Genomic DNA, 13,174 nt, shown 5'->3' on the forward strand with positions numbered 1-13,174 from the left:
TTACAAAGTTTGGCTGCCAGTTCTTGTATATGAATGCATGATGGTGTAGCTTTTAATACCTCATTAAAGAAACATTGTTTTAAATCCTATCTTATAAGTCTTTTTTCTAGGACAGGAATTACGCAAAATATTATTGCAATTTAGAGGTATCTATAGAGACCTGTTTCCCTGGGTTGGTTCATGCCATGTATTGCGCAGAATTACCTCCAACCCCGAGTTAACAGTTTTTGTTTTCTTTTTAAAGATTTTTAAGTTTTATTTTATGTATATGAGTACATTGTAGCTGTCTTCAGACACACTAGAAGAGGGCATCAGATCCCATTACAGATGATTGTGAGCAACCATGTGGTTGCTGGGAATTGAACTCAGAACCTCTGGAAGAATAGCTTTAACCACTGAGCTACCTCTCCAGCCTGAGTTACCAATTTTTAAGCCAGCGTTCTTTTATCAATGTTAAATTTTTTTTGTTTTTGGTTTTTCGAGACAGGGTTTCTCTGTGTAGCCCTGGCTGTCCTGGAACTCACTCTGTAGACCAGGCTGGCCTCGAACTCAGAAATCCGCCTGCCTCTGCCTCACGAGTGCTGGGATTCAAAGGCGTGTGCCACCACGCCCGGCCAGTGTTAAAAATTTTTAACAATGCCCAATAACTTAGAAGCCAATCTATAGCCCAGACATACAGAACAGTCAAAAACAAACATGAAGTGGCCACACCTATCTTATATATTTAGAACACAGACAATTTTTTTTTTTTTTAACTTTTTCTAGCTGTAATTTCAAAAGAGGAGCACCTTGTCACCTGCAGAACCCAATAATCACAGTCACAGATTTTTGGAGGCAGAAACAATCATCAGCCTCTGTGAGGAGCAGTGGTTGGCCCCTTTAAGAGAGGCTTGTCCAGACAGTTTGCCCCTGGCAGGGCTTCTGCTATGTCAGACTCCTAGCTACAGGTGCAGGGGAACTTACCAGTTTCTGTTGTGCTAATTCAGAGTGTTGGTTTTTTTTTTTCCCTTTTTTACAAAAAAATCCTTGAAATGAGTTAAAAACTAAATCAAGGGGTGAACAGCCAGCAGATAAAGTTTTAACCATTCTTTTTTTTTTTTAAATATGAAACACAGAACAACACTCAAGCAATTAAATAAAACTACAGACATTAACTGACAGACATGGACAGACTGTTGTGCCAAAGACGCACAATAGAGAGGGGAGAAAACTAGATGTTCCACCAAAGGGACCCAAAGCCAGGCAAGACTAGGCATTCCCCCAGTGGGAGCCAGAGAGGAAGCAAGGAAGTCTCCCAACCTCTTTCCAACTCTAGGAGACCTCTGGAACAGCTTACTTTCATTTTTTTTCCTTTTCCCCCCAAGCATCCCGGGACAAGGGGGAGGCTTTTCTGAAACCTATTCTCCCTCTCAGGTCTAGAGTCTAAATTACTATCTTTAATTAGGATCCAAAACCTAAAAGCATCTATGAGAATTATCTTCACTGTAGATTTTAGCAGAACTCTAAGCCTATGTGTGTGCATATACTCACAAACACACAAAAAGCATTCTACCATTACCATATCCCACTTTTATGTGGTTTACTTACCACTAGTCCACATTTTCTATATTTCCCTTTGCGAGAGCTTCCTTTTCTCACGGTTTCCCTTCATCACTGTACCTTTCACTGTACTTTTGAGGTACCATCTGACCAGGCCAGCTTAGTCAACAGGGTTTTGAGGGTGGGAGTGAGGACTAGAAAGACAAAAAGACAACTAGACAACATTATAGTTGATCCTAGGAAGTGCTGAGGTGAGTTTGCTTTTTTCAGAGTCTGCATTTATGTATGCCATTCTAGGACCATGCAAAAATAGGGTCAGTCCTCGGTCAAAGACAAAGTAGTCAAGGGACAAACCAGACATAAGCAAAGGCCCCATAGTATTAAGGGGACGAGCTAAAAGACGTCTAAAAGACCATCTAGATCTTGAGCCTACTTCTTTGTCTTAGCCCAATGTCAAATTCTTGCCTGAGAATACTTCATTGTCCTACCCCAATGTTAAATTCTTGCCAATATTTTTGAAACCGCACTGAGAGCTCTCGACACACCTGCCGGTCAGTGTCTCCTGGTACTGTTATTACTGAGACACGCATCACCACAAGCTTGGCCTTAGGTTTTAGTTTTATTTATTCCAGATAGGGTTTCTCTATTAGCTTGTTTGTTTGTTTTGTTTTGTTTTGTTTTTCAAGACAGGGTTTCTCTGTGTAGCCCTGGCTTGGCTGTTCTGGAACTCACTTTGTAGACCAGGCTGGCCTTGAACTCAATAAATCAGCCTGCCTCTGCCTCCCAAGTCCTGGGATTAAAGGCGTGCGCCACCACCGCCTGGCCTGTAGACTAGGAGGGTTTTAAATACAGAGTCCTTCCTGTCTCTGCCTCTTAGGATTAAAGGTGAGCCCCACCAGGTTCTGAAAGCTGGCCTGCTTGTATAACTGAGCAAGGAAGGTTTAACTTTCCTTTGTTTTTTGCTTTGTTTCAAAAATGTTAGGGAGAAAATTTCATTCACAATATCTCTTTGAGAAATGAGCCATAACCAGCATTGAAGATGTAGTAAACTCTAGGTATTACAACATCTGTCAAGATGGCATTGAAGATTGATCTGTTTCTGCTTCAAACAGTGTTTACTGTCTGTGGAAACTGCCCACAGCCATCTCATGCCTAATTTTTTTTTTTTTTTTTATTTCTTGTCAGCTATCTCACCCTGTCTCCATTCCTTATTAGGAAATAGAGCTACACAACTGGGTATTTGTGGTGCACACCTTTAATCCCAGCACTGGGAGGCAGAGGTAGGCGGATCTCTGAGCCCCAGGAAAACAAAAACAAAACTAAACTAAACTTAAAAACCAAAACCAAAACCCTCCAGAAAGGAACAACAGCAAACCCAGAGATGATCCGATTCCCTGGAACTAGAGCTCTGCATGCTTCGGAGTTGCCGTGTAGTCTTTGTGAGAAGAGCAAGGACAATTATCCCTTGAGCCATCTCTCCAGCCCTCTTCTTATCAAAAGAGTCTTGCTGTGTATTCAGTGCTGGTCCTTAGCTAGTGGTTTGCATGAGAATAGACCCAGTATATTTGTATTTATCATCTCTAGTTGGTGAGCTGCGAGAGCTTTGTCTTTGTTGGAGGAGGTGTGTTGCTGGGGCTGGGCTTTGAAGTTTCAAAAGCATATGCCACGCCCAGTGTTTGGAATGCCTGTGTGGTTCATGATGTAGCTTTCACTCACTTCTCCAGTAGTGTGCCTGCTTCTGTGCTCCTGTGCTGCCATGATGATCATGGACAACCCTTTGAAGCTGTAAGGAAGCTTCTTAAGGAAGCTGTAAGAATGCTTTCCTATATAATATAATATAATGTATAATATATATGTAATATTGGTGTCTCTTCACAACATAGAATAATGACTGAGACGTTTAGCTGATTGTTGCTACTTTGTGGGTTCTTCTTCCCCGACCCTTTATCATACCCTCCCTGTTTCACCCCTTAACACTAGACAGGGAAGAAACAAGGGTAGAGAGGCGAGAGAGGAATTAGGAAAGTCCTTGAATCTAATTTCATTTCTTTAGTTTCTTCTTTGATCACAGCAACTAACTGCACCCAGCCTCGCTAAATGACCAACAACCATTTACCCCCACCTCTTGGGGCCCTCACAGTTATATAGCCTCTGAAAAGTTCCCAGAATTCCAAATGTCACACAGTCAAAGAAATTATCTGCAACTGGCAAAACCATGCTTCTGTTAGAGCATGAGGCAAGTCTGGTGGTCAGCTGTCCGAAGCAGCCCCTCATTCCTACACCTGGGATTAAGACAAAAGCACGCTCAAAATGTCTGTGGTTTTTGTTGTTGTTGTTGTTGTGGTTTTTGTTGTTGTTGTTGTTGTTGTTTGTTTGTTTGTTTTTGTTTTTGAGACAGGGTTTCTCTGTATAGCCCTGGCTGTCCTGGAACTTACTTTGTAGACTAGGCTGGCCTCGAACTCAGAAATCTGCCTGCCTCTGCCTCCCGAGTGCTGGGATTAAAGGTGTTTTTTTTTTTTTTTTTGNTTTTTTGAGACAGGGTTTCTCTGTGTAGCCCTGGCTATCCTGGAACTCACTCTGTAGACCAGGCTGGCCTCGAACTCAGAAATTCGAAAGGCGTTATTTTTTAAATAAACTAAACTTTCAGAATTCTCACTACAAAAGACAGCCCATACTGACTAGAACTTGTGGTCCTTCTCCCTTTTCCTATGATACTTGCATCTATGTGTGAGTATGTGCATGTGTGTGCAGGTGCTGACAGAAGCCAGAGATGTTTAACTCTCATCGAGCTGGATAAGCAGCTACAGGTGCTTATAAGCCTCCTAACATTTGTGCTTGGGAATTGAACTTGGGTCCTCTGGAAGAGCAGTCAGTTTGTGTTCTTAACCATTGAGCCATCTCTCCAGCCCCTACATTGCTTTTGAGCTGGGAGTGCATGCGTCTGCTACCATGCTAGGCTACCCAGGTATTCTGCTACTTGGCCACCCAGGCTTCTAGCAACATTTTTATGTTTTGTTTTATTAATATGTGTCTGTATGATGTATATGTGTTGAGTGTGGGCTCAGGAGGTCAGAGGACAGTATTCAGGAGTCAGTCTTCTCTTTCCACCCTAGCCTGGACCAAATCAGGCCCTCAGGCCTTTACTGATTGAGCCATTTTACTAGACCCAGCTCTAGAGGCTTTAAGTTAACATTGGGTATATTACTTAGAGGTGGTGTGTGTTCGGGCGGCACTTTGTATTATCCTGCTTTGTCTTTTTTGCGTACATACACTTCTCTTTGAAAATTTAGACATGTTTTAGGTGCTGGAGTAGTGGCTCAGAACATTAGTACTTGCTGCTCTCATAGAGCACCCATGTTCAGTTCCCAACACCCCTGTAACAGTTCACAACTGTAAAACTCCAGTTCCAAAGGATCTGACACCTTCTGGCCTCCATAAGCAGTCGCGCACACACACATACTGCACAGATGTCAAATACTCATACCATAAAAAAAAATGTAGACATTTTAAATAGCTGTATCAGATCCTTTAAATTCTGCTGTGGTGGCACACACTGGGAGGCAGAGTCTCTGTGAGATCCATGTCCAGTACAGCTAAAGCTACACAAAGAAGCCCTATACTAAAAAATAAAACTAACCCCCCCAATCTTTAAAACATATGTGGTATCTAATAACTTCTGTTTCTTTAGATCTATGCTGCTTTCCCCATTATAATACAAAAATTGAAATTTTTTTTCAATAAATCTTTGCTAATATTCTGATTATTTTCTCAGAATTTAAATTCTTGGAAGGCAGTTTAGTGGGTCAAATGCCATGGATATTAATAAAATTCATAAAGCTTATTGTCAGATTCCGAGAAAAGCCAGTAAAGCCCACTGGTTTCTTGTGAGGTAAGAGAAGAGCCAGTTGACGGAAGCTGCCTGCTGCTAGGGTACAGTTCTTCTTTCTCGCCACTCCCATTTGCTCTCTTGGTGCTAAATGACTTGGTTTTTTATTTGTTTGTTTTTAAGATTTATTATTATACATAAGTACACTGTAGACACACCAGAAGAGGGTGTCAGATCTTATTATGGGTGGTTGTGAGCCACCATTGGTTGCTGGGATTTGAACTCAGGACCTTTGGAAGAGCAGTCAGTGCTCTTACCCGCTGAACAATCTCACCAGCCCCTAACTGTAATTTTTGAAGGTACAGATATTTATGTAGATGGTTCAGCTTTCAATTCGGCCAGCTGTTCAGAGATTACTCCAAGGGAAATGGGAGCCAGTCTCTTAGCTTTGTCAGTCATATCTGTCTCTAGCTGGAATTTGTGTATCTCTGGCTGTCCTCAAACTCATTCTGTAGACCAAATCTGCTTCTGCTTTGGATTAAAGGTGTCTTCCACCCCTGGATTTATGGGACCAGTTACTTAAGGGGGAGCTATTCTTGGGACCATTCTGGCCACAGGTGGGGGAAGCCAGAAGTTGCTTCTTTTTTTTTTTTTTAAATTATTATTTTATTATCTTATGTGTTTGGGTATCTTACCTGCATGTGAGCCTGTATATAAGCATACAGGGCTCAATGAGGCCTGAAGTGGACACTGAATATCCTGTAGCTAGAGCTGCCGTGTGGGTGCTGGCCCTGAGAAGAGCAACAAGTGCTCCTAACCACCACTCTATCTTTTTTTTTTTTTTTTTTGGTTTTTTGAAACAGGGTTACTCTGTGTAGCTCCGGCTGTCCTGGAGCTTACTCTGTAGACCAGGCTGGCCTTGAACTCAGAAATCTGCCTGCCTCTGCCTCCCAAGTGCTAGGACTAAAGGCGTGCGCCACTACTGCCTGGCTAAATTTATTTATTTATTTATTTTTATATGAGTACACTGTAGCTGTCCTCAGACACACCCGGAGGGGGCATCAGATCCCATTACAGATGGTTGTGAGCCACCATGTGGTTGCTGGGAATTTAACTCAGGTCCTCTGGAAGAACAGTCAGCGTTCTTAACTGCTGAGCCACCTCTTCAGCCCCTACTACACTATCTAGGCAGGGAAGTTGCTCTTTCTTGAAAGATGCTTAAAAAAGTGTCAAGTTAATTGACTTTTTTCTAAGTATATGTATAACTGAACAAATTTGTTCTCAAAAGAAATTTCTAGTACAGGTTAGTGAGTACTGAGTAGTGACGCCCTGTTTTTGTCTGAGTTTTATCTCTTGTACATGCAGGAGAGAACTGGACAAACTGTCATGCCTGAGGGATAATCTGAGGGCTGGAATGCCAGCAAAGCTTTAATTAGAATGTTCTCCAGTCCTGTCTTTCTAAGTGGTGCTGAGCATGGAACCCACTAGTATTTATTATTCGGTGGTTCCAGTAACTGCAGGGGTTAGTATTCTGTGCTTTATTTAAGTTAAAAAAATTACAATTTATGAAACATTTAGGAGTGTATCATTAACTTTTAAAAATTGTAGACTTGTGTTGTGTGTGGCTCTAGTCCATCCTGTCATGTCTCTCCCCAACCACTTTCACTTCTCCTTTAGGCCAGCAAGAAGACAAGAGAGTGGGGAGAATCAGAACCAATACCAAACAATGTCCAGAACAATGGTCAAGGATTTTAGAATACCTCATTGTTTCTGTCTGTCTGTCTGTCTGTCTGTCTGTCTGTCTGTCTGTCTGTCTCTTTGTTGATTTTTCGAGGCAGGGTTTCTCTGTCCTGGCTGTCTTGGAACTCACTGTGTAGACCAGGCTGGCCTTAAACTTACACAGAGATCTATCTCTTCCTCTAGAGTGCTGGGGCCAAAGACCTGCACCACCACTACAAGGCTTTTCTTTTTATTTCAATGACAACTAAAAAAAAGATTGCCATTGGTGGTGTTGGAGCAGTGGTTTATTTGGGGCTATGGGATAGTGTCTGAATGGATGCTTTACTAAATTGTTGCATTTTTGCTCAGATTTGAGAAGAGAAAAGAATAGGTATACACTGAAATGTCACATTTGAGAAAATAAGATATTCCAGTGTTGTGTTATAGACTTTTCTGGGGACACAATCCTCCCACACAGGAAGCCTAGGACAGAGCAAAGTATGAATACCACTAAAATCCATCTTGGTGAACCAATGAGTTTTCCTGGGGTTTCTTAGCAGGAACATGGATGGGTGAAGGGTTACTGAAAGAACAGAAGTATACAGACAGCTGTATTGCCAAAGCTAGCATGGGTAGCTAGCATAGATAGCTCACAAAAGTTGAGCCTGGAGGTGGAAAGCAAAGCTAGCATAGATAGCTCACAAAAAGTTGAGCCTGGAGGTGGAAAGCAAAGCTAGCATAGATAGCTCACAAAAGTTGAGCCTGGAGGTGGAAAGTGTCCTTGTCAGGTGGCTCTAGCCCCTTCCTGGCAGTAGTCTCAGCTTGGCTTGTCCCAGAGTGACTCAGCAATCTTGTTGTTTACTCTTGAGGTTTGGGGGAGTAATAAAGCCTGTCAATTTCAGGGACTTTTAGAAACGAAGTGTTGCTTACTTTCTGTGTTAAGACTTCCTTCAGGATGGAATGTTTTAATTTAGGAATGAACTACTATATAACATCAAGCAGTATAGGTAGGTACTTATGGTATTTTGATGATGGAAATGAAGTATTGAAGTCAATACTACTTCCTGGTCCTTCTTCCTTCTGGTGATGACTAAAATTTACCCTCTGGATAAGCATAGAGTAAAAAGGGCTGACTCTTGAATCCTTTACAGTCAGTGAGGCCAGCACTGGTGACTGGATTCTATCTCTTCACCCCCCCCATAAAGATTTATTTATTCATTTATTTATTGATTGTATTTAGTGCTCTCTGCATGTACATCCATGTGCCAGAAGACATCAGATCCCATTACAGATGGCTGTGAACTACCGTGTGGTTGCTGGGAATTGAACTCAGGACTTCTAGAAGAACAGTCAGTGCTCTTAACCATTGAGCCATCATATCTCTAGGACATTTTGTCCCAGTTGTTGATAGTGACATGTTTGTGCAGTAGCTACAGGCTACTACTCATAGCTATGGAGATGAGAAATAGTGACATATGTTGCTGTCTGCCGTGATCAGTGTTAGTGTTGTAGGTGGTTAAGTGGAGGGCATAGCTATAGAGGGAAATAATAAAGAAAGGCATCCATGCTACTACAGGGCACTAGCGGGTTGCTGCTCAGGCACTGGCGGGTCCCTACCATGCCAGCCCCATGCTTCAAACTCCCTTGGCCTTTTGTGGTGCACTTCTGGCAAACCCATGCTTTGCTTCCATACCTTTCTTTGGAACCCAGTCAAGGTGCCCCACACAAACTTAGTTGTTGGGCACAACAATTAGAATCCTAATTTTGTAGGCCACATTAAATCTAAATCTCCTAACCTGGGAGACACCAGTAGCTATATGTTGTCCTCTTGCTGTCCCCATCCAAAAGCTCCTGTCTCTCTCCTCCTTCCTTTCTTCCTCTGTCCAACCCCCAAGTCCCACCTACTCGCCCAGTGATTGGTTCCTTTATTCATTAGGGGAAGGGTCACAAGAAGTCACCTGAGTATGTGACTCATTCCTTGTTCCAGACTACCCCTCTTGGGAAAGCAGAATTAACATCAAAATATAAACAGCACCAGGGCCATCCACAACACATAGTAGTAGGTGGTGTTTGAGAATTCTTTTTTTTTTTTTTTTTTTTTAAAGTTTTGAGACAGTTTTAAGTATGTACCTCTGGCTGGCTCAACACTCAGAGATCTGTCTTCCTGACAAGTACCACGAAACCCAGCTCTCCACGGAGAAGCCCTCTCTTGAAAACCACACACACACACACACACACACACACACACACACACACACAAATTGTAAATAGTACTTTGGCTTTTTTATTTTATGATGTGCTCTCTCTTGCATTCTACCTGTTATAATTTAACTTTGCAAGACCTTATGTGACAAAACACCAGATCAATGAGTTAAGATGTGGGGCTAGTTGGGGCAGCATCTATTCTTTTCTGTTAGAAGAAAAGGCATGTACTGGACCTTTCAAAAGGAAGTCTTGGACTCTGGAAGAGGAAAGGAAACTCATAGGATACTGGTGATGATGTCCGGCTCCCTGTGCTCTGATGAAGGGCTTGTGTGGGTTGCAGAGATGGCTGAGCAGTTAGGATGCTGCTGTTCTTGAAGTTCCCAGCACTCACATAACAGCTCACAGAACTCCAGTGACACAAGATATGTGTGTGTACATGCATACAAACATTCATACACACGAGATAAAAATAAATATTTAAAAAGGGTGTGGTGGTGTTTGGATGGGAGGAGGTAGCCATAGGACAGCAACTGGGAATCCCAGATGGAGAAAGTTAGGTAATACTGATAAGTGCCACAAAGAAAAAAAATAATTGTTTTTGTGAAAAGACAGGAGATCTTACAGAAATTTAGTAGATACAAAAGAGGAATTACCAGACAAGAAGTTAACATAACTTGCCAGTCAAAGATTTCTGAAGAAAAGGGAGGCAGAGAGCACAATAACTTGGAAGAAAATCCAGTCATGGTGAGAAAGGTTGGCTACTGACTATAGTACAGCCAGCTTTTCCTCTTCATGGTGAGAAAGGCTTTGTTTCTTAGGTCGATCATTTCTTATATAGCCTACATTTTTTTTTTGTTTGTTTGCTTGTTTTTTTGATTTTTTGTTTTGTTTTGTTTTTTTTTTTGAGACAGGGTTTCTCTGTGTATCCCTGGCTGTCCTGGAACTCACTCTGTACTCCAGGCTGGCCTTGAACTCAGCAATACGCCTTCTTCTGCCTCCTGAGCGCTGGGATTAAAGGTGTGCGCCACCATGGCCGGCTGGTAGCCTACATTTTTATCCTCCCAATTTCTTTTGATTCAATTTTGTTTTTAAAGGAGGAAGTTTAGATTGATAGCTGGCCTGGTGTCAGTAACCATATCATATAGAACTTCTATAAACACAGACAGCTTCTGAATAGTTAACATACATCTGTGAGAATATTTCTTTTGTTTTTGTTTTAGCTTTGGTTAACTGTAGAAAAAATTTTAAATGAAGTTTGTGGTATCCCAGCCAAGCAAGCAAACTTTAGGAAATAAGGCCCCTTTTCAGCATAGGACGCAGAAGACAGTAGATAGGGAAAGGATGATATCAGTTTCCAGTATAGGTGAGGTGGGTCACTTGGAAACAGGGTGGCCCAGAGGGAGTGATAAAGTAAAAGAAGGCATGAAAGGAGACCTGGGTGGGACAGAAAGCAGAGAGAAGGAGAGAGATCAGACAGGAAGCTAAAAGGATATGTGTCCTAATTTTCCTTCTAGTGTTTTGACTAAACTTGTATTTTTTGTTTGTTTTGTTTTGTTTTGTTTTCGAGACAAGGTTTCTCTCTGTAGCCCGGGCTGTCCTGGAATTCACGGCAAAACACTAAATTCTTGGACACTTAAAAAAAATTACAAATACAGCCGGGCAGTGGTAGCACATGCCTTTAATCCCAGCATTTGGGAGGCAGAGGCAGGCAGATTTCTGAGTTCAAGGCCAGCCTGGTCTACAGAGTGAGTTCCAGGACAGCCAGGGCTATGCAGAGAAACCCTGTCTCGAAGGAAAAAAAAAAAAAAGAATTTAGTGTTTTTTCATATAAGATAGATCACACAGTAAGATATATGTTTTCTAAATTCTGCCTGTAGTTTTTTTTTTTAAGGTTTTCTTTTTTTTTAATTTTATGAATATGAGTATTTTGCCTGCATGTATGCATCTGTGTTTCTGGTGCCTTGGAAGTCAGGAGAGAGTATTGCATCCCTGAAATTTGGAGTTCTGGATGGCTTTGAGCTCTGCCACATGAGTGCTGGGAGTCAGTCCTAGGCCTTTATCCCAGCAGCAGGCGCCCATAAACTAGGGCAGCTCTGCAGGGCCTGTTAAAGTGAACACTTGGTAAGCTCAGGCTGACCTTGAATTTGGGATCTTCCTGCCTCAGTATTCTAAGTGCTGGGATCATTTAGGCGATAACCAGCTTGTTTATGTTTAGCAAATTTTTAGCAAATATTTCCAAGTTGTTACTATTAATAAGCACTGTTTGTTTGTCTTATGTATATTTTAAAGTATATGATAGAAAGCAATAGTGCTACTGTAGTTTTTATATACACTATATTGACAATTGAGACCTGTGTAGCCTGACTGTCCCAGAACTCTCTCAGTAGACCAGGCTGGCAGCAAACTCCAGAGAGCCCATGTCTCTGCCTCCTGACTGCTGGGATAAAGGGGTGCAGCAGCATGCCTAGGTTACTAAGTTGGGTTTTAGGTTCTGTCTTTCTCCTGCTCAGCCCTAGCTGAGCTTCCCATTCACTTCCTAGAAACTGTGCACCAGCTCCGGGAAAGTGGCAGCTGATAGACACCAGGCCTAAGAGGCTCCTGCCTCAGGAGTCTTATTTTCAGATGTGCAGAAATGTCTTCTATCAAAAATATCTTTTCTAGGGCTAAAAGAGACTCTAGCTTCAGAAAGCAGAGGTGGATTATTGGTCACATTTGAGAAGATAGCAGGTGGCAAAGGCTATCTTGTGAAACTCACAGTGACCCAAAACTTGCCATGTTTTCTGACCTGTGAGTTTGTGGCTTGATGGAAACGACTACTGTCTCATGTCTTATCCTCACTGTTAAAGTTCTCTTACCTTTATAATTACTATCATATGCCTGTGCGTTCATGCATGTGTGAGTGTGAGAACAACCTGTGGGAGTCAGTTCTTTCCTTGCACCATGTGGGAAGTGCCTTAATGACTTTGGAGCTGATAAAATGGAAGCTTCTTTGTATATAGATATACTTCAGTAAGATATGAAGAAGGTTTCTTGTGTTATGTGCTATTTCTTTCTTCCTTGTTTGATATTTGGGGGCTTCCTGGGACTGCCTTTTATAGATAGATGTTGGGGTACTCTGTACAGATTACAGTTTGATCTCTTGGAGTTACCCAAGAGTGCTGCTGGTTTAAGCTGACCTCGATCATACTTCACTGCCTAAGGAGATGCAGCCCTGTTACAGATCAGAGACCTGCCACTGAGCACCATTGTGCTGATCTCTGCTTATTAAAGCATGTGAACAGTAGCTAGCATTCTTGTCATGTGGTGTATTTCATGCTTTGAAAATGAAGGCAGTAGATAGGGTAACACAGGGATCATTCCTGAATCTTGACGGTTAAAGGTGAGTGAACGTTTAATACCTTGAGTTTGTTACTGTACTTGTTGCTTTCTTAAAGTAAATATAGAAAAGACTACATTTGTGCATAATTTGAATTAGTCACAATGCTGACGTAAAGCTTTCCCTTCTATTCTGAACACTAGGTACGCTCTATGGATGAATTAAATCATGATTTTCAAGCACTTGCTCTGGAAGGAAGAGCTATGGGCGAGGTAAGTGAGTTGGTGTGGTTGAAAGTGGGTGTTCCTAGGGAAGCTTGGACTTGTGTTTTCATCAGTTGTGTCTGAATCTAGTCTCTAGAAATCTGTGCTTGCTTTTCCTTGTTGCCATCCTCACAGTAGGAATAGGATATTGGAGAACTGTGCCAAAACTCTACTGGGAGAGGGTGATTTAGTAACCTAGTCCAGTTACTTAAACTGCAAAGCACCAAATATGAACACTAACAATAAACATGCTAGTAAGTTAGCTGTACTATGAGGTGTGCAAACATAACTTATAGTCATCAAGTA

At 41.9% G+C, this 13,174-nt stretch overlaps 1 protein-coding gene across 14 annotated transcripts in view; it reads left to right on the top strand.

Moving 5' to 3' along the window:
* Window positions 1-13,174, top strand: part of Pum1 (pumilio RNA binding family member 1) — a 117,430-nt gene that overhangs the window by 25,785 nt on the left and 78,471 nt on the right. For all 14 annotated transcript variants that reach the window (XM_029539984.1, XM_021201301.2, XM_029539986.1 and 11 more), the window contains exon 3: window positions 12,809-12,877. In XM_029539984.1, the coding sequence (XP_029395844.1) occupies window positions 12,809-12,877 (69 nt within the window). The remainder of the gene's footprint in view (window positions 1-12,808; window positions 12,878-13,174) is intronic.

The sequence above is a fragment of the Mus pahari genome, chromosome 6, assembly GCF_900095145.1.
Source record: "Mus pahari chromosome 6, PAHARI_EIJ_v1.1, whole genome shotgun sequence".
NCBI classification, from domain to species: Eukaryota; Metazoa; Chordata; class Mammalia; order Rodentia; family Muridae; genus Mus; species Mus pahari.